The sequence below is a fragment of the Budorcas taxicolor genome, chromosome 3 (assembly GCF_023091745.1).
Source record: "Budorcas taxicolor isolate Tak-1 chromosome 3, Takin1.1, whole genome shotgun sequence".
Lineage (NCBI taxonomy): Eukaryota > Metazoa > Chordata > Mammalia > Artiodactyla > Bovidae > Budorcas > Budorcas taxicolor.
In genome coordinates this window covers 103,081,761-103,099,469 of record NC_068912.1, presented here as the reverse complement: position 1 = coordinate 103,099,469, position 17,709 = coordinate 103,081,761, and the positions used below count along the sequence as shown (strand labels likewise).

General features: G+C 42.1%; 2 protein-coding genes across 2 annotated transcripts; one reads left to right on the top strand and one right to left on the bottom strand.

The window, feature by feature from the left end:
- Positions 1-3,235: 3,235 nt before the first annotated feature.
- On the top strand, positions 3,236-4,174 carry LOC128045171 (olfactory receptor 2D2-like). Its single transcript, XM_052637651.1, has one exon. The coding sequence runs from the start codon at positions 3,236-3,238 to the stop codon at positions 4,172-4,174; it is 939 nt and encodes a 312-aa protein (XP_052493611.1).
- Positions 4,175-12,390: 8,216 nt separating this feature from the next.
- On the bottom strand, positions 12,391-13,338 carry LOC128045038 (olfactory receptor 2A12-like). The gene has a single exon (XM_052637496.1). It carries the CDS (start codon positions 13,336-13,338, stop codon positions 12,391-12,393), a length of 948 nt encoding a protein of 315 aa, XP_052493456.1.
- Between the last annotated feature and the right edge of the window lie 4,371 nt (positions 13,339-17,709).

Genomic DNA, 17,709 nt, shown 5'->3' with positions numbered 1-17,709 from the left:
GTCTCTCCCTCCCTTCGGGGCCTCTCTATCTTTCCCCATCATTCTCTGTGCTTTTGTTTCTTTCTAGTTTTGTCTGTTTATTGGACATGACTGAGTGATGGAGCATGCACACACTGAGCATGCACTGGGTCATTTTTGGTCCCTGCAGGCCTGTGACAATGCTGGAGGAGGGTATGGGCAGGGAGAGCTGGAGAAAGGGGAAGGGAGGAAAAACATATCTTCAGAACTTGACAGAACCATGTATTATTGCACTGAACCTCCTGTTTTATTTCACAGATGAGAAACAATTACTTGCTCAGAGTGACAGCAGTAAACAGCAAAAGTGAAAATTCAAAATTACTTTGAGTCTTTTGTCCCCTAGCTTGTGCTGCAAGAGAGTCGATATTTGAGTAAAAGATAAGTATAAGGGTCCAAAATGAAAACAAAAACAAATTTTCTGTGATTTCTATTACATCCTAACAAGAAGCCAAGGCTGGCATCTCTAGCCCCAGATCCAGCCAAGTTGGAATCTGGAGGTTTATCCCTACAAGGACTTGGCAATCACATGATTCATTTCTGTTTTTTCACTGGTCACAGGTCATTATCACACCTGGAGTGGCAGGGTCAGAACCTGAGGTTCAGAGAGTTCGAGCAACTGGGCCTTAGGACACACAAGTCAGCCAAGGAAAGTAAAGGTAAAACCCAGTCCCCAGGCTCTACTTAGGGCAAAGACACAAACTCATCAAAGGTCAAGGTGTCCTTAGGGGGCAGAGTCCTGTCAGCTACATCTCCTCTACCCTCACCCTGAAAGAACAAGCTGGAGGTAAAAACTGGGCAGTTTCTCACCAATCAGGACCTGTTCAATTATCTTTCTCTTAGGACTTATTTCCTATCCAAAACACTTTTATCTTAGGCAGTAAATGTACTTGCATTGAGCTATATAAGCTGATTCCCAAGTGTAACTCAATGGAGGAGATGAGCTTGGACAAAACGAGAAGCTCTCCCTTCCGTCCTCTTCCAATCTTGTCTAGGTCCAGCATGTCTTCCTCCATCTCTGATCTTTCACTCTCATGTCCATCCTTTTACCTACCTAGTCTGAACAAAGAAGTTAAATCCCTATATATTCCATCTTCACAGTATCTCTGGGGGCTTCCCTGGTGGCCCAGTGGTTAAGACTGTGCCTTCCAACGCAACTCTCTCCCAACATGTCTCGTTTTTCCCTAGGCAAAATTCTTAATGGTGAAGTTACATACTGTCAAATTTTCTTGCAGAAAGATTACAGTCCTTTATTTCCCATATGAATTTTCATATCAATATACAAGAATGTCTCCTTTACTGTAAACTGGATGCCAGGCATTATCATTTTAAAAGAAAGAATTTTTGCCAATGTATAGGTTCAAGGCTGTTTCATTGATGTTTTAACAGGCAGTCTTTAAACTTTTGTGGGTTCATTATTCATGAATCTCTTCTTTTGTGAATTGATTATTCATATCTCAATTTTGGTTATTAGTCTTTTCTTTGTGAAGAAATGACCTTTATATTCTAATCATTTTAATAACTTGTATGCCACATTGTTGTTAATGTTCAGTCACTAAGTCATGTCCACCTCTTTGCAACTCTGTAAATGGCAGCATGCCAGGCTTCCCTGTCCTTCACTGTCTCCTGGAGTTTACTCAAATTCATGTCCATTGAGTCAGTGATGCTATCCAACCACCTCATCCTCTGTCATCTCCTTCTCCTCTTGCCCTCAATCTTTCCCAGCATTACGGCCTTTTCCAATGAGTCAGTGGAGACAGGGAAATTCAGGAAGCACCAACTTTCTCTTTACCATTAAGTAGATCAGCTTTCAAACTGTGACCCCCAGCATGTGAAGAACCTGGGAAATTGTTAGAAATGCAAATTCTCACTCTCCAATCCCATCTTCCAATTCAAATCTCCTTATGACACGCAGCAGCAGCAGCTGGCATGCCTTCCAGGTAATTCTGAAGCACAGTGAAGTTTGAAAGCACTGATTTGGAAGCATTGGATTCGTGGCTCATGGCCCAGGTAACAGGAGTAAGGAGAGTCTTAGAACAGGGAGACAAGGGGAGATGGGAGGAGGTTCCAAGAAGTAGACCAGTCTCCAGTCACCTGCCAGCTGGCTGGGAGCTGTATAGGAAGAAGTGCTGCACAGAAAACTTAGGACCTATACAGCATTAAATGTTCATTAAAAAAGAGAGTTTTCTGTTCTGTGCTGCATTATAAATCTTTCCTCTTACCCATACCTTTAGGACAAGTCTTACATATATTATCCTTGTGTTAGTGAGGTTTGGGGACATGACGAAGAAAGAGCATGGGGATGAACCACTGAAAAGTTCAGTACCCACACAAGCAAGGCAGCAAGGTGGGTCAAGGATTCAATGAGACAATGGATTTTAGAGCAAAAGGACCTGGGAATCACAAGGAGCCCTCAAAACTACTGAGAAAGAGACAGCAGGTCCGATGAGGAGCTATGTTGCTTTGTTTGGTTATTAGAAATAAGGGTCAACACCAAGAGGCTGAAGGAATTGGAACAATCAGTTGATGCTTAAAGGCATCTCTACCACCATAAAATAAATATTCACCCATATATTTTTCCAAGATTGTCTTACTATATTATTTCTTGCATTTCACTCTTTAACATACTTAGAATTTATCTTGGTAGATTGCATGAAATCATTTTCCTACCCATATCATTTGTAACTCTTCCTTGCCTGCCCTGATTTACAACAAATAGTAAGCATTTGGCAAAAACTGTGTTGAATCAATGACATAATTAATGAACAACGGTAAAGTTTTGTTCACCAGAAAAAGTCTGACATTAACGATAATCCTAACAGTGATGAGAAGCTTAACCCATTTTATGAGTGTAATAGTTCTAAACCTGATCTTTAAACCAAGGTTTAGAAACCTCTGTTGTCCCAAGAGAAATCATAAATGGAACGAATAAGTCTGAGAAAAGCAAAGCTGTCTCTGGAAAGGAAGAGACAGAATTGAACACAGCACCCAGCATTTCCTTGACTTGGCCTTCAACATTTCATCATCGTGACCCTAACTTAATCCAGAACCAAATGCTGACACCATTCAAACTACTACAGGGACCTCTCCAGTAGTGCCCCATCTGCTAGCCCAAACTTCCTGTTAAGAAACATAAATGAAAAAATGAGTGTGAAAGTTCCTTAGTACCAAAACCCAATAAATTACATATCCCTCAAAATCTTTAAACAGGCCGAGCACAATGCAGGAACTCAACCAGTCCACTGTGACAGAATTCATCCTGTTGGGCTTTGCCTCGAGCCCCAGGACCGACCCTCTGCTCTTCACCTTCTTTCTAGGCTTTTACCTGCTGATCCTTGTGAGCAACAGCCTCCTCATCACCCTCATCCACCAGGACACACGCCTCCACACGCCCATGGACTTCTTCATCAGTGTCCTCTCCATGCTGGACGTGTGCTACACCACCACGACTGTGCCCCAGATGCTTGTGCATATTCTCAGCAAGAAGAGAGCCGTCTCTTTTGCTAGATGTGTGGCCCAGATGTACCTCTTCCTCCTCTTTGGGATCACTGAGTACTGTCTTTTCTCCATCATGTCTGTGGACAGGTATGTGGCCATCTGCCACCCTCTCCGATATAAGGTCATCATGAGCCGCTGGGTGTGCCTTCTCATGGTGGGCATTTGTGCAGGCTATGGTGTGGTTGGTGGCCTGACCGATATCTTCTTTGCTATGCACCTTCCCTACTGTGGCCCTAATGAAATTGACCACTACTTCTGTGAGGTCCCTGCAGTCTTGAAGCTGGCCTGTGCAGACACATCCCTCAATGATTTGGTGGACTTCATCACCGGCTTCAATGTCATTGTGGTCCCACTCCCCCTGATTGTCCTTGTCTATGTCAACATCTTTGCCACCATCATGAAGATCCGCTCAGCCCAGGGGCGGGTCAAGGCCTTCTCCACCTGTGCCTCCCACATCACCGTGGTCACCATGTTTGCGATTCCATGCATCATCACGTACATGAGCCCTGGCTCTGATTCTTGGTCAAATAGTGGCAAGAAAATGGCCCTTTTCTACAACATTGCCACAGCCTTCCTCAACCCTGTCATCTACAGCCTGAGGAACAAGGATGTGAAAAATGCTTTCCTCAAACTGATGGGAAGGGGCAGGGCCCCAGAGTGACACTTTAAAGATGAAGATGTGGGGAGCCATACAATGCAGAACATACACTCATCAACTCCTCAAACACACTTTCATGAGACCTGAAGTGATGGTCTTCATATAGCTAACTGTTCACCCTGGGCCTGTGGGAGAGAACAGGGTGCTTGGTCATCAGCATTACGTACGGTGCTGTAGTTTCAGACAAAGAGAATCCAGATCTAACACAGTGGTCAAGAGCCTGGACTCTAGTGCCAGGCAGACCAGGATGAGAGACTTGGCTTTACCACTCACTAGGCACGTGAATTCTTGCAGCTCATTTAACTTAATTCTAAGGTTTAGATCTCTTCCTCACAAGGAAGTTGTAATGATTAAATGTGATAATACACTAAAGGTACAGAATTGTCATACAGTAATTTTTTAGCAAATGTTAGTTTTAATTTATAAAATTTTTTACTCAGGGATGAATTACCAACTCTTATATGGCCATGATCTTCCTGGTCTGTGGGAGTGACTGGATCTCTAGAGAGAAAGGGAAAAATGGGTGGCAGAGGGGGAGAGAGAGGAAGAAGGAGAAACTCAGAAATGGTTAAGTGGAGATTCTAAGGTGCAGAAGGGACTTGAGAAGGAGGAAATGAACCTATATAACCCATTCACAAGCTGTGTCAGTTAGATCATCTATGGTCAATCGAAGTTGTCTGAGAAAGTCAAAAATTCTCTTTTACCACCATTATTTTCTGTTCTTTTCTAGTTTTATACTCTTGATTTCCCCTTTCTTCTTGTTTCTACTAATAATAGTGTCCATTTTTTGAAAACTATAGCCTCTCTTGGGTAGTCTCAAGGAGAAGGGACTTTGTCCACTTAAGGATGAGAGAAATTGGGGGTTGGGGGAGGTGAATACAACCCCTGGATGCAAAAATTAGAGAATTAAGAGAGAGAGGTTAAATATTCAGTGGGGAGTTTTTGCTCTGTTCTCTCTTGCTTGAAGGGACTTTCCCTGAAACAATGTTTATTTCTCATAGAATCTTTACAAATATGAATCGTTTTTTCCCATTTCATAGACCTGCAGGGTTATGTACTGAGCATCACCCATATTTACTGCCTGCTAGGTGCCAAGGAACTTCAGCCCTCATCAAAGCAATTCCCATGAGTTTCTGGAAACTTGTCCCATAAGCTAACATGTTGCCCCCTTGGGTTCATCTTTCCAAGCCTCTTGCTAATGTGCATTGCCTAGGAAATTCCTTGCAAAATAATCAGCTAGGCTGACCAAAAAATATAACATGAATGTCTGTCCCCTCCATGAGAGGACATGGGCCATGCCAAGGGTGCAGGTTCAAAACATCCCCAAACATATTATCCAATTCTACCATCCAGGTGCTAGAGTGTTTTATAAATAATGAAACAAAATCAAAGGCAAATAACAACACAGGGCACATAACTGCAACATACATACAGACATATGAATAAAATCATTAACAAAGAAGGAGCTTTGACAAATTGGAAAGAAAATATATACAATCAGGAAAACTGACAACAGTGCTTTTTAAAAAAAATCATATAATTAATAAACATTTGGGGAAATCACACCACAGTAGGCACCAAAGAAATGCAAATAATATAACAGTGAGATAACACTTGTTCATGTTCAGAAACTGGCAGAGTTTTTAAGACAACATATCAGAGTTTGCCAGTATACAATGAAACATGGATTTCATACATTGCTAGTGGGAGCACAGATTTACCTAAAATAATATTCATATTTTGTACAACCAAACAATAGTAAGTAGTCTAAGCCCTGACTGTATGGCAGTTAGGACTTTCTCAAATCTTCAGTTTAGTTCAGTTTAGTCTCTCAGTTATATCTGACTGTTTGCAAACACACGGACTGCAACATGCCAGGTCTCCATGTCCATCACTGAACCCAGAGAATACCTAAACTCATGTCTACTGAGCTGGTGATGTCATCCAACCATGTCATCCTCTGTCATCCCTTTCTCCGCCTGCCCTCAATCTTTCCCAGCATTAGGGTCTTTTCCAATGACTCAGCCCTTCTGACTGCTAGGTCCCTGCCATTTCTGTCCTTTATTGAGCCTATCTTTGCATGAAATGTTCCCTTGGTATCTCTAATTTTCTTGAAGAGCTCAAATGTTCCCGTGGTATCTCTAATTTTCTTGAAGAGATCTCTAGTCTTTCCCATTCTGTTCTTTTCCTCTATTTCTTTGCATTGATCACTGAGGAAGGCTTTCTTATCTCTTCTTGCTACTCTTTGGAACTCTTGCACTCAGATGCTTATATCTTTTCTTTTCTCCTTTGCTTTTTGTTTCTCTTCTTTTCACAACCATTTGTGAGGCCTCCCCAGACAGCCATTTTGCTTTTTTGCATTTCTTTTCCATGGGGATGGTCTTGATCCTTCTCTCCTGTACAATGTCATGAACCTCCATCCATAGTTCATCAGGCACTCTGTCTATCAGATCTAGTCCCTTAAATCTATTTCTCACTTCCACTGTATAATCATAAGGGATTTGATTTAGGTCATACCTGAATGGTCTAGTGGTTTCCCCCACTTTCTTCAATTTAAGTCTGAATTTGGCAATAAGGAGTTCATGATCTGAGCCACAGTCAGCTCCTGGTCTTGTTTTTGCTGACTGTATAGAGCTTCTCCATCTTTGGCTGCAAAGAATATAATCAATCTGATTTTGGTGTTGACCATCTGGTGATGTCCATGTGTAGAGTCTTCTCTTGTGTTGTTAGAAGAGGGTGTTTGCTATGACCAGTGCGTTCTCTTGGCAAAACTCTATCAGCCTTTGCCCTGCTTCATTCCGTACTCCAAGGCCACATTTGCCTGTTACTCCAAGTGTTTCTTGACTTCCTACTTTTGCATTCCAGTCCCCTAGAATGAAAAGGACATCTTTTTTGGATGTTAGTTCTAAAAGGTCTTGTAGGTCTTCAGAGAACTGTTCAACTTCGGCTTCTTCAGTGTTACTGGTTGGGGCATAGGCTTGGATTACTGTGATATTGAATGGTTTGCCTTGGAGATGAACAGAGATTATTCTGTCATTTTTGAGATTGCATCCAAGTACTGCATTTTGGACTCTTTTGTTGACCATGATGGCTACTCCATTTCTTCTGAGGGATTCCTGCCCACAGTAGTAGATATAATGGTCATCTGAGTTAAATTCACCCATTCCAGTCCATTTTAGTTTGCTGATTCCTAGAATATCAACGTTCACTCTTGCCATCTCCCATTTGACCACTTCCAATTAGCCTTGTTTCATGGACCTGACATTCCAGGTTCCTATGCAATATTGCTCTTTACAGCATCGGACCTTGTTTCTATCACCAGTCACATCCACAACTGGGTATTATTTTTGCTTTGGCTCCATCCCTTCATTCTTTCTGGAGTTATTTCTCCACTGATATCCAGTAACATATTGGGCACCTACCGACCTGGGGAGTTCCTCTTTCAGTATCCTATCATTTTGCCTTCTCATACTGTTCATGGGGTTCTCAAGGCAAGAATACTGAAGTGGTTTGCCATTCCCTTCTCCAGTGGATGACATTCTGTCAGACCTCTCCACCATGAACTGTCCATCTTGGGTGGCCCCACACGGCATGGCTTAGTTTAATTGAGTTAGAGGTCATACCTGAATGGTCTAGTGGTTTCCCCACTTTCTTCCATTTAAGTCTGAATTTGGCAATAAGGAGTTCATGATCTCCACCACAGTCAGCTCCTGATCTCGTTTTTGCTGACTGTATAGAGCTGCTCCATCTTTGGCTGCAAAGAATATAATCAATCTGATTTCGGTGTTGACCATCTGGTGATGTCCATGTGTAGAGTCTTCTCTTGTGTTGTTGGAAGAGGGTGTTTGCTATGACCAGTGCGTTCTCTTGGCAAAACTCTATTAGCCTTTGCCCTGCTTCATTCTGCACTCTAAGGCCAAATTTGCCTATTATTCCAGGTGTTTCTTGACTTCCTACTTTTGCATTCCAGTCTCCTAAGAAAGTTAGAGATACCAAGGGAACATTTCATGCAAAGATGGGCTCAATAAAGGACAGAAATGGTATGGACCTAACAGAAGCAGAAGATATTAAGAAGAGGTGGCAAGAATACACAGAACTATACAAAAAAGATCTTCATGACCCAGATAGTCACGATGGTGTGATCACTCACCTAGAGCCAGACATCCTGGAATGTGAAGTCTAGTGGACCTTAGGAAGCAATACTACAAACAAAGCTAGTGGAGGTGATGGAATTCCAGTTGAGCTATGTCAAATCCTGAAAGATGATGCTGTGAAAGTGCTGCACTCAATATGCCAGCAAATTTGGAAAACTCAGCAGTGGCCACAGGACTCGAAAAGGTCAGTTTTCATTCCAATCCCAAAGAAAGGCAATGCCAAATAATGCTCAGACTATGCACAATTGCACTCATCTCACATGCTAGTAAAGTAATGCTCAAAATTCTCCAAGCCAGGCTTCAGCAACACGTGAACCGTGAACTTCCAGATGTTCAAGCTGGTTTTAGAAAAGGCAGAGGAACCAGAGATCAAATTGCCAACATCCACAGGATCATTGAAAAAGCAAGAGAGTTCCAGAAGAACATCTATTTCTGCTTTATTGACTATGCCAAAGCCTTTGACTCTGTGGATCACAGTAAACTGTGGAAAACTCTGAAAGAGATGGGAATACCAGACCACCTAACCTGCCTTTTGATAAAACTGTATGCAGGTCAGGAAGCAACAGTTAGAACCGGACACGGAACAACAGACTGGTTTCAAATAGGAAAAGGAGTACGTTAAGGCTGTATATTGTCACCCTGCTTATTTAACTTATATGCAGAGTACATCTTGAGAAATGCTGGGCTGGTTGAAGCACAGGCTGGAATCAAGATTGCTGGGAGAAATATCAATCACCTCAGATATGCAGATGAGCCCTCCTTTATGGCAGAAAGTGAAGAGGAACTAAAGAGCCTCTTGATGAAAGTGAAAGAGGAGAGTGAAAAAGGTGGCTTAAAGCTGAACATTCAGAAAATGAAGATCATGGCATCCAGTCCCATCAGTTCATGGGAAATAGATGGGGAAACAGTGGAAACAGTGTCAGACTTTATTTTTTGGGCTCCAAAATCACTGCAGATGGTGATTGCAGCCATGAAATTAAAAGACGCTTACTCCTTGGGAGGAAAGTTATGACCAACCTAGACAGCATATTCAAAAGCAGAGGCATTACTTTGCCAACAAAGGTCCGTCTAGTCAAGGCTATGGTTTTTCCAGTAGTCATTATGGATGTGAGAGTTGGACTGTGAAGAAAGCTGAGTGCCGAAGAATTGATGCTTTTAAACTGTGGTGTTGGAGGAGACTCTTGAGAGTCCCTTGGACTGCAAGGAGATCCAACCAGTCCATTCTGAAGGAGATCAGTCCTGGGTGTTCTTTGGAAGGAATGATGCTAAAGCTGAAGCTCCAGTACTTTGGTCACCTCATGCGAAGAGTTGACTCATTGGAAAAGACTCTGACGCTGGGAGGGATTGGGGGTGGGAGAAGGAGACGACAGAGGATGAGATGGCTGGATGGCATCACCAACTCAATGGATGTGAGTTTGAGTTAACTCCGGGAGTTGGTGATGGACAGGGAGGCCTGGCGTGCTGCGATTCATGGGGTCGGGAAGAGTCAGACATGCCTGAGCGACTGAACTGAACTGAACTGAGGTAGTGGTGAAGGAAGTGTTAATGTGTAAGAGTCAAACCTAAATGGTGTTTTCAGAGAAGACTGTAGGACAAAAATTAGAGTATGGACAACTTTTTCTAAAAAAATTTTTCCCGAGGAAAATGAAGATATGGATGGTAGTTGGCAGGGAAATAGGACCAAAACAAGCTGCCTTTCTTTGAGATAAGATAATAAAATGTCAATACTCTAGCCCCTTTCTTTCTGCCAATTCCAGATAACCATATGCTACTCTTTCTTATTCTTCTCAACAAAATAAAATGAGAGTTACAAACAAGGTGGACAGAAGCCAAATTCAGGTTTTTCTCAAGATAATTACAGTGTCAAATGACTGACTCAATATAAATGACAAATAAAATCTCAGAGACAAGGGAATGTAAGATCAGTCTTACCTGAAACCCTGGAGCCAAACCTGTGTCAAGGAAGTTTAGGTTTCTCCTCTTAGTTTTTAAAAGGCTTTATTCACTCTGAGCTTAAATTTTCACAAACATTTTTTAACAACAACAACAAAAAGCTGTAGTTACACTACAGGTCTACTGACACAGGTTGTGTGATACTGTCCTTGCAGTGTTGGCTAAATCATTGTTATCAAACTCGAATGTGCATAAGAATCACCTGAAATATCTTTTGAAGTGAAATTCTGATCCCAAAGGTGTGTAGGGTGCCAAGATTCTGTACTTCTTAACCACTCCTAGGTGATGCTGGTGACACTCAACCATAGACCCCTCCTTGAGTAGCAGCAAGAGTCTGAGTCACAAGGGAGAAGTTTGCATGAACCAATGACCCTTGTATTCTGGTATTCGTGTCTAAGGTAATCCTCTCCCCTTGAGTCTGTGCTAAACCCCTTAGTTTGCTATTCATGAATATCCCCAAAGTGATTGGAAGTCACATTCAAGATTAGGCTGCAAAAGATCCTGGCTTCCACATTTCTCATGGTCTCTCTCTTGCTCTCTTTCTTGCTTGCTTCAGTTCAGTTCAGTTCAGTTCAGTCGCTCAGTCATGTCTGACTCTTTGCAACCCCATGAACTGCAGCAAGCCGGGCCTCCCTGTCCATCACCATCTCCTGGAGTTCACTCAGACTCACATCCATTGAGTCAGTGATGCCATCCAGCCATCTCATCCTTGGTCGTCCCCTTCTCCTCCCGCCCCCAATCCCTCCCAGCGTCAGAGTCTTTTCCAACGAGTCAACTCTTTGCATGAGGTGGCCAAAGTACTGGAGTTTCAACTTTAGCATCATTCCTTCCAAAGAAATCCCAGGGCTGATCTCCTTCAGAATGGATTGGTTGGATCTGGCTTGCTTAGATAAAGCCAACTGCCACGTGGAGAGCTGCTATAGGGAGAGGTCCACAGGAAAGGAAGTGATGAATGAACTGAGCAATAGTCAGGAAGAAAATGAGACCCTCAATCCAATAGCCTGGCAGGACTTAACCCTGCAAACAGTCATCTGTGCTTAGAAGTAGATTCTTCACCAGTTAACTTTGGAAGATCGACTCTTCCAGCTGATACCTTTATTGCAGTCTTCTGAGAGCCCCTAATCCAGAGGACCCAGCAAACTTTCCTTCAAGTTCTTGACCCTCAGTAAGTGTGAAAAAAAAATAAATGTTTGTTGTTTTAAGACATAAAATTAGGAGAGGTGATTTGTTACATAGAAATAGACTAATACAGAGGAATTGCAAAGCTCACAAGAAAACTTGGGGAGATTGTGGTTATGATGATTTTTATTATGGCGATGGTTTCACAGCTATATTCATGCTTCAGAACTCATCAGAATATTTACTTTTAATACCTACAGTTCATTATATGTCAGTGTACTTCAATAAAGTTGAAAATACATTATAAAAGTGTCTGGGTGGGAGGAGATTTTCACCCAATAACTGGAGATTCTATTCCCTTCTACAAATATCCCTTCACTAAAACAGAGTTCCTTTCCTTAGTGACATGAGGTTTTCTGTGCCCTAAACTCATTCTCTCTTAATAGTACTAAATGAAAACTGACCTTTATTACATCCCTGAACTCTATTTTATAGGACAACCATCTATTTCTCTTAAATTAGTCTTACTTCAGAACTTGTCCCTGATTAAGCTATAGTTGGGTCACTGATCTGGGAATCTGGAAGTCATCTTGTCCCCATCAATTTGAACTTATTTCATGAGTCCAGAGCTCAAGCACCCAGTCTTGTGTTCATTTAGTAATAAAAAATAAAAATAATATTATTTTTATTATTTTAATAAATATTTTATTAAAAATAAAAATTGATGCCAGTTCTTTGCTAGATCTTATAAACTGGTGATACAGAGATGAATCAAACATGGGGCTTGCCTACATGGAGTCCACTGTCTGGTGCCTTTGTGCTTGAGGGACACCCACTGCCTTAGCCCTTCAGGTGTTCTGTCTGATATGCAGTCCCACTGAATCTAGCCAACTGATATATCAGGTGTATCCAGGGATGTGCAAAAGGATTTGGATGGAGAGGCCATGTAGGCTGTGTTCTGGGTTTGTTGCTGGTGCCCCAGCTTCTGTGATTTCATTCTGGTGTGTTGCCCCAGCCTGTCACTTTGAGGAAAGCCCTCTTCACATCTTTGTTCCTCAGGCTGTAGATGATGGGGTTGAGAAAGGCAGAGATGACGTTGTAGAACAGAGCCAGCTTCTTGTCCTCTTCTGGGGAGGCCTCTGATCCAGGTCTCATGTACATAACCATACACGGAATAGAGAACATGGTGACCACAGTGATGTGGGAGGCACAGGTGGAGAAGGCCTTGAGTCGCCCTTGGGATGAGCAGATTCTCAAGATGGCAGCAAATATATTGATGTAGACAATGATGATGAGGGAGAGTGGGACCAACAGAAGGATGAAGCCCAAGATGAAGTCCACCTGGTCATTGAGAGATGTGTCTGCACAGGCTAACTTCAAGACTGCAGGTACTTCACAGAAGAAGTGATTTATCTCATTGGGTCCACAATAGGGAAGAATCATAGCAGAGATGGTGTATATAAGGGCACAACTAGTACCCCAGAATCCACAGAAGGCCACCATTAACCCACACAGCAAAGGGCTCATGATGACATTATACCTCAGGGGATGGCAAATGGCTACATACCTGTCATAAGCCATGATTGCAAAAAGCCAAGACTCAGTGATACCTAGCATCAGAAAGATGTACATCTGGGCCACACACCCAACGTAAGAAATGGTCTTTTTCTTGGAAACCAGATGTACCAGCATCTGGGGCACGGTGGTGGTGACATACCCCATATCCAGAACTGACAGGACACTAAGAAAAAAATACATGGGTGTGTGGAGGCGGGAATCCTTGTGAATCAAGGTGATAATGAGCCCATTGCCCAGAAGGGTGACGAGGTAGAGGAAAAGGAAAACGCTGAATAGAATAACATTTATCTTTGTGTTGCCAGAGAATCCTAGAAGAATAAACTCAGTAAGAGAGCTGCGGTTTCCCAAAAGGAAGTCCTGCATCCTTCTCCTGGTGTAGAGAAATAAGAGTCACGATCCACACGGAAGAGTTAAGAACTTTCCCATCTTCTCTGTTCTCTTTGTTATACAACTTTGTTCCTAACGCCTACTTCCTGGAGCACTGCGGTAACTTCTCACTTGTGACTTCCACCCCCTGCTACAGCATTTGCTAGAAGCAATTTTTCACTCACTGTGACCTCCGTTCTCTTCAAGTCTCTTCAGATATGGTGCAGAATGTGTGTGGGAAACAGCACGGGGTGCTTAGCGGAGAAGAATCGGGGGAGTGAGGATAGGGGATAGATTAGCAGGCTCCAAAAGCCCACTCAGTCCCCCATCCCTGCTGAGTATGACAGAGAGCATCAGTGGACTGCAGGTATCTTGTGGTAGGTGCCTGTCTTGCTCCCCACTCCTCAATAAGAGATCCTTAGAGAAACATCCCATTTCAAGGTGGTCCCCAAATTCCTGACTCCCCTGAGATCTCCTTGCAGCTCCCTTCCTTCTTTCCCATATCCTAAAAATCCTAATTGCTTCAGTCTCCCCAACAACACTTCCTCCTCCTCCTCTTTGTTGCTATTGGCAGCAGGAAGCCAGATGCCTTGAGGGAGTTGTGCAACTCAGATAAAGACAGAGTGAAAGGGCAGTTGGACAGAGAGAAAACAAAAAGGCAAGTCAGAGAGACAGGGAAGAAGAGATGTACAGAGAAGCAAAGGATAGAGCAAGAGGCACAGACATGAAAGGACATGCAGGTGTGCAGATCTGTAGACAGTAGAGAAAACTAGGGCAGGCAGAGGACGGGATGCCCCAAACTGTGGGCCCCCCTGCTGCACCCCCGCCATTCTTTACCTGCTGTTGGGCTCTGTGTGAGGGATGGGTCAGGAGTCTGAGGATATTTCCTTCAAAACTCTCCTCCTGGGGGCCTTAATTCCTATGAGGAAAACCCAGTGCCTTCCTAATGAGCTCTCTGTGCCTTTGAATCCCCCAAGGTGTGAACATCAACTTCAAACTCCAACATCTAGCACTCAAGACTGATTAGCCAGCTCCCTGACCCCTCCAGTCTGAGTCCCTACCACTCCCTAAAAGTCTTCCTTTTTCTGTTTTGTTTTGTTTTTTTAATGATGCCAAAGCTCAGGTTTTTTTGTACACCAGTACTGAATCATATCTGGAAGACAGAACTTTTGGTAAAGTAGAAAAAGATAGCTTTATTATTTTGCCAGGCAAAAGGGGGATATAGTGGGGTCCTGACTTGAAAATACATTTATCTCAACTTAGAGAGGATTGTGAGAGGTTTTATAGTAATGGTCCAAAGAGGAAGTGATCGGCTCTCGGACATTCTTCTGATGGGTTGGTCGTGAGGTAAGTAGGAGTCAAGCATCAGCAACATTCAGGTTCCACCTGGTCTGTGGTCCACAAGCTTGTGGGCAGCATACCACTGTCGATCATTAACTTCTCCCTCCTGGAGGGTGTTTCAGTATCTGCAAAACAACTTAAAGACACTCTTGTGTGTGTCCCTTGATGGAGAAACAAGACTTTGCTCCGGCTGCACTATTGTTTCTCTTGACTGTTTCTCCCTGGTCTTGCATCCCTTCCCTTTCCTAAATAGCAACTGCTTGATCTGCCCGTTGGAACTCAGGAAAGGTCCAACTTGGAAATTTCCAAGTTGGAAGTTCCAAGTTGGAACTCAGGAAAGGTCATAGAGGCTGAACAAAGGCTATTTCCAGTAACCAAAAAAATGGGGGACACAGAAAATCTTTGTGCCCAGGAGCCCCACTGTGTCCAGTAAAACTATCATCCAAAAATGAAGAATAAATTGAGGTATTCACAAACAAACAAGAACTGAAAGAATCTGTTGCTAGCAAGCACTACATGAAATATTAAGGGAGACTCTAAGTCTGAAATGAGACGCTATTAGACAGTAAATCAAATCATCATGAAATAACAAAGAGTACTGGTAGAGATAATTAAAGAAGTAAATATAAAAGAGACTATATGTATTTTTGTTAGTAATTTTTTCTCAAGTAATTTAGAAGACAACTGCATAAAATAATAATTATAAATCTGTGTTAAAGGGTGCACAACATACAAAGATGCAATCTGTATGACAATAGGAAAACAAATATACAGGAGGGAATGAAGACAAACAAGAGCAAAGTTTTTGTATACTCTTAGAATTAAGTTTCGTTTCAGTTCAGTTCAGTCACTCAGTCGTGTCTGACTCTTTGCAACCCCATGAAGTGCAGCAAGCCAGGCCTCCCTGTCCATCACCAACTCCCGGAGTTCACTCAGACTCACGTCCATCAAGTTGGTGATGCCATCCAGCCATCTCATCCTCTGTCGTCCCCTTCTCCTCCTGCCCCCAATCCCTCCCAGCATCAGAGTCTTTTCCAATGAGTCAACTCTTCGCATGAGGTGGCCAGCGTACTGGAGTTTCAGCTTTAGCATCATTCCTTCCAAAGAACACCCAGGACTGATCTCCTTTAGAATGGACTGGTTGGATCTCCTTGCAGTCCAAGGGACTCTCAAGAGTCTTCTCCAACACCACACTTCAAAAGCATCAATTCTTCGGTGCTCAGCCATCTTCACAGTCCAACTCTTACATCCATACATGACCACTGGAAAAACCACAGCCTTGACTAGATGGACCTTTGTTGGCAAAGTAATGTCTCTGCTTTTGAATATGCTATCTAGGTTGGTCATAATTTTCCTTCCAAGGAGTAAACATCTTTTAATTTCATGGCTGCAATCACCATCTGCAGTGATTTTGGAGCCCAAAAAGATAAAGTCTGACACTGTTTCCACTGTTTCCCCATCTATTTGCCATGAAGTGATGGGACCAGATGCCATGATCTTCATTTTCTGAATGTTGAGCTTTAAGCCAACTTTTTCACTCTCCTCTTTCACCTTCATCAAGAGGCTTTTTAGTTCCTCTTCCCTTTCTGCCATAAGGGTGGTGTCATCTGCATATCTGAGGTTATTGATATTTTTCCCGGCAATCTTGATTCCAGCTTGTGCTTCTTCTAGCCCAGCATTTCACAGTTTCAGTAAATTAGATGGCTATAAGTTAAGATATCAATTATAATTTTCAGGGAAACCAAACATTTACTGGAGAGTTAATGCATAACTTTCTGAAATCATTGCTAAAAACTGCAGAGGAAGGAACACTTCTGAACTCATTCAATGAGACCACAATCCCCCAATACCAAAATCAGACAAAGATATCACAAAAAAAAAAGAGAGAGAAAGAAAATTACAGGCTAATATCACTGACAAACATAGATGTGAAAATCCTCAACAAAAGGCTAGCAAATAAAATCCAAAAGTAGATTAAAAGGATCATACACCATGATCAAGTGGGATTCACCCCATGGATGCAGGGGTTTTTTAATATCTGCAAATCAATCAGTGTGATACACCACATTAGCAAATTGAAGAATCTTCTCAATAGATGAAGAAAAAATTTTTGATAAAAGTCAATACCCACTTATGATAAAACTCCCCAGAAAGCAGATATAGAGGCAATATACCTCAACATAATAAAGGCCATATATGACAAAGCTACAGCTAACATCATGCCTAACAGTGAAAAACTGGCATTCAAACTGGAAAAGAAGTAAAACTGTCACTGTTTGCAGATGACATGATATTCTACATAGAAAGTCCTAAAAACATTACCAGAGTGCAACCAAATACCATCAAAAATAAAGAAGTAAAACTAAATTGTGAGGGAAAGGAGGGAAGGACATAGTTTTCTTTAGCAGAGGTGTTCCAATGTTTTAGCCAACATTTGGTTGAATCTTAGGAATGGACAGTGTCTTAAACTAACTCCCATTTCACGACCAAATTGTAATTTGTACTGAAAAACTTTCTAGGGCTGGAATTGTCCAACTGCTTGTTCTAGATCCATGACTATATGTAAAACATAATGTTCCTAAGGAGTCAATATGTAGTTTAAGAGATAATCATCTTATATAAATGGTATATCTATGGTTTTTAATCTGTACTAGACTTCAAAACTGTGATCTCCTGTTATTATATGCAACCTTGAACTCCAATTCTGCAGGGGTTCTTCTGTGATTACATAGGCTTAAATTATAAGTAAATTTAGAGTAATTGAGTTCTTATCTAAAAAGATTACCTTTGTCTGGAGGTGAGCTGCACTGAAACTTCACAACAAAACGTCTCTGAACATGGAGAGTGAGAGAAAAGAAACGCAGGACACTAATTCATCTGTAATTTACTGTTGGCAAGCACAGCAGTAAATAAACATTGGTCCGTTCTCTGATCTTGATGAATTTTTGACTTGCAGATGTTAACTGGAAAAGTTATATATGTATAAATCTTGCTTCCTGGATTTGGCAGATATGTATAATTAAATTA

Coding starts and splice junctions, on each gene's coding strand:
- LOC128045038 (XM_052637496.1), bottom strand. CDS start 13,338: ATGCAGGACTTCCTTTTGGGAAACCGCAGCTCTCTTACTGAGTTTATT.
- LOC128045171 (XM_052637651.1), top strand. CDS start 3,236: ATGCAGGAACTCAACCAGTCCACTGTGACAGAATTCATCCTGTTGGGC.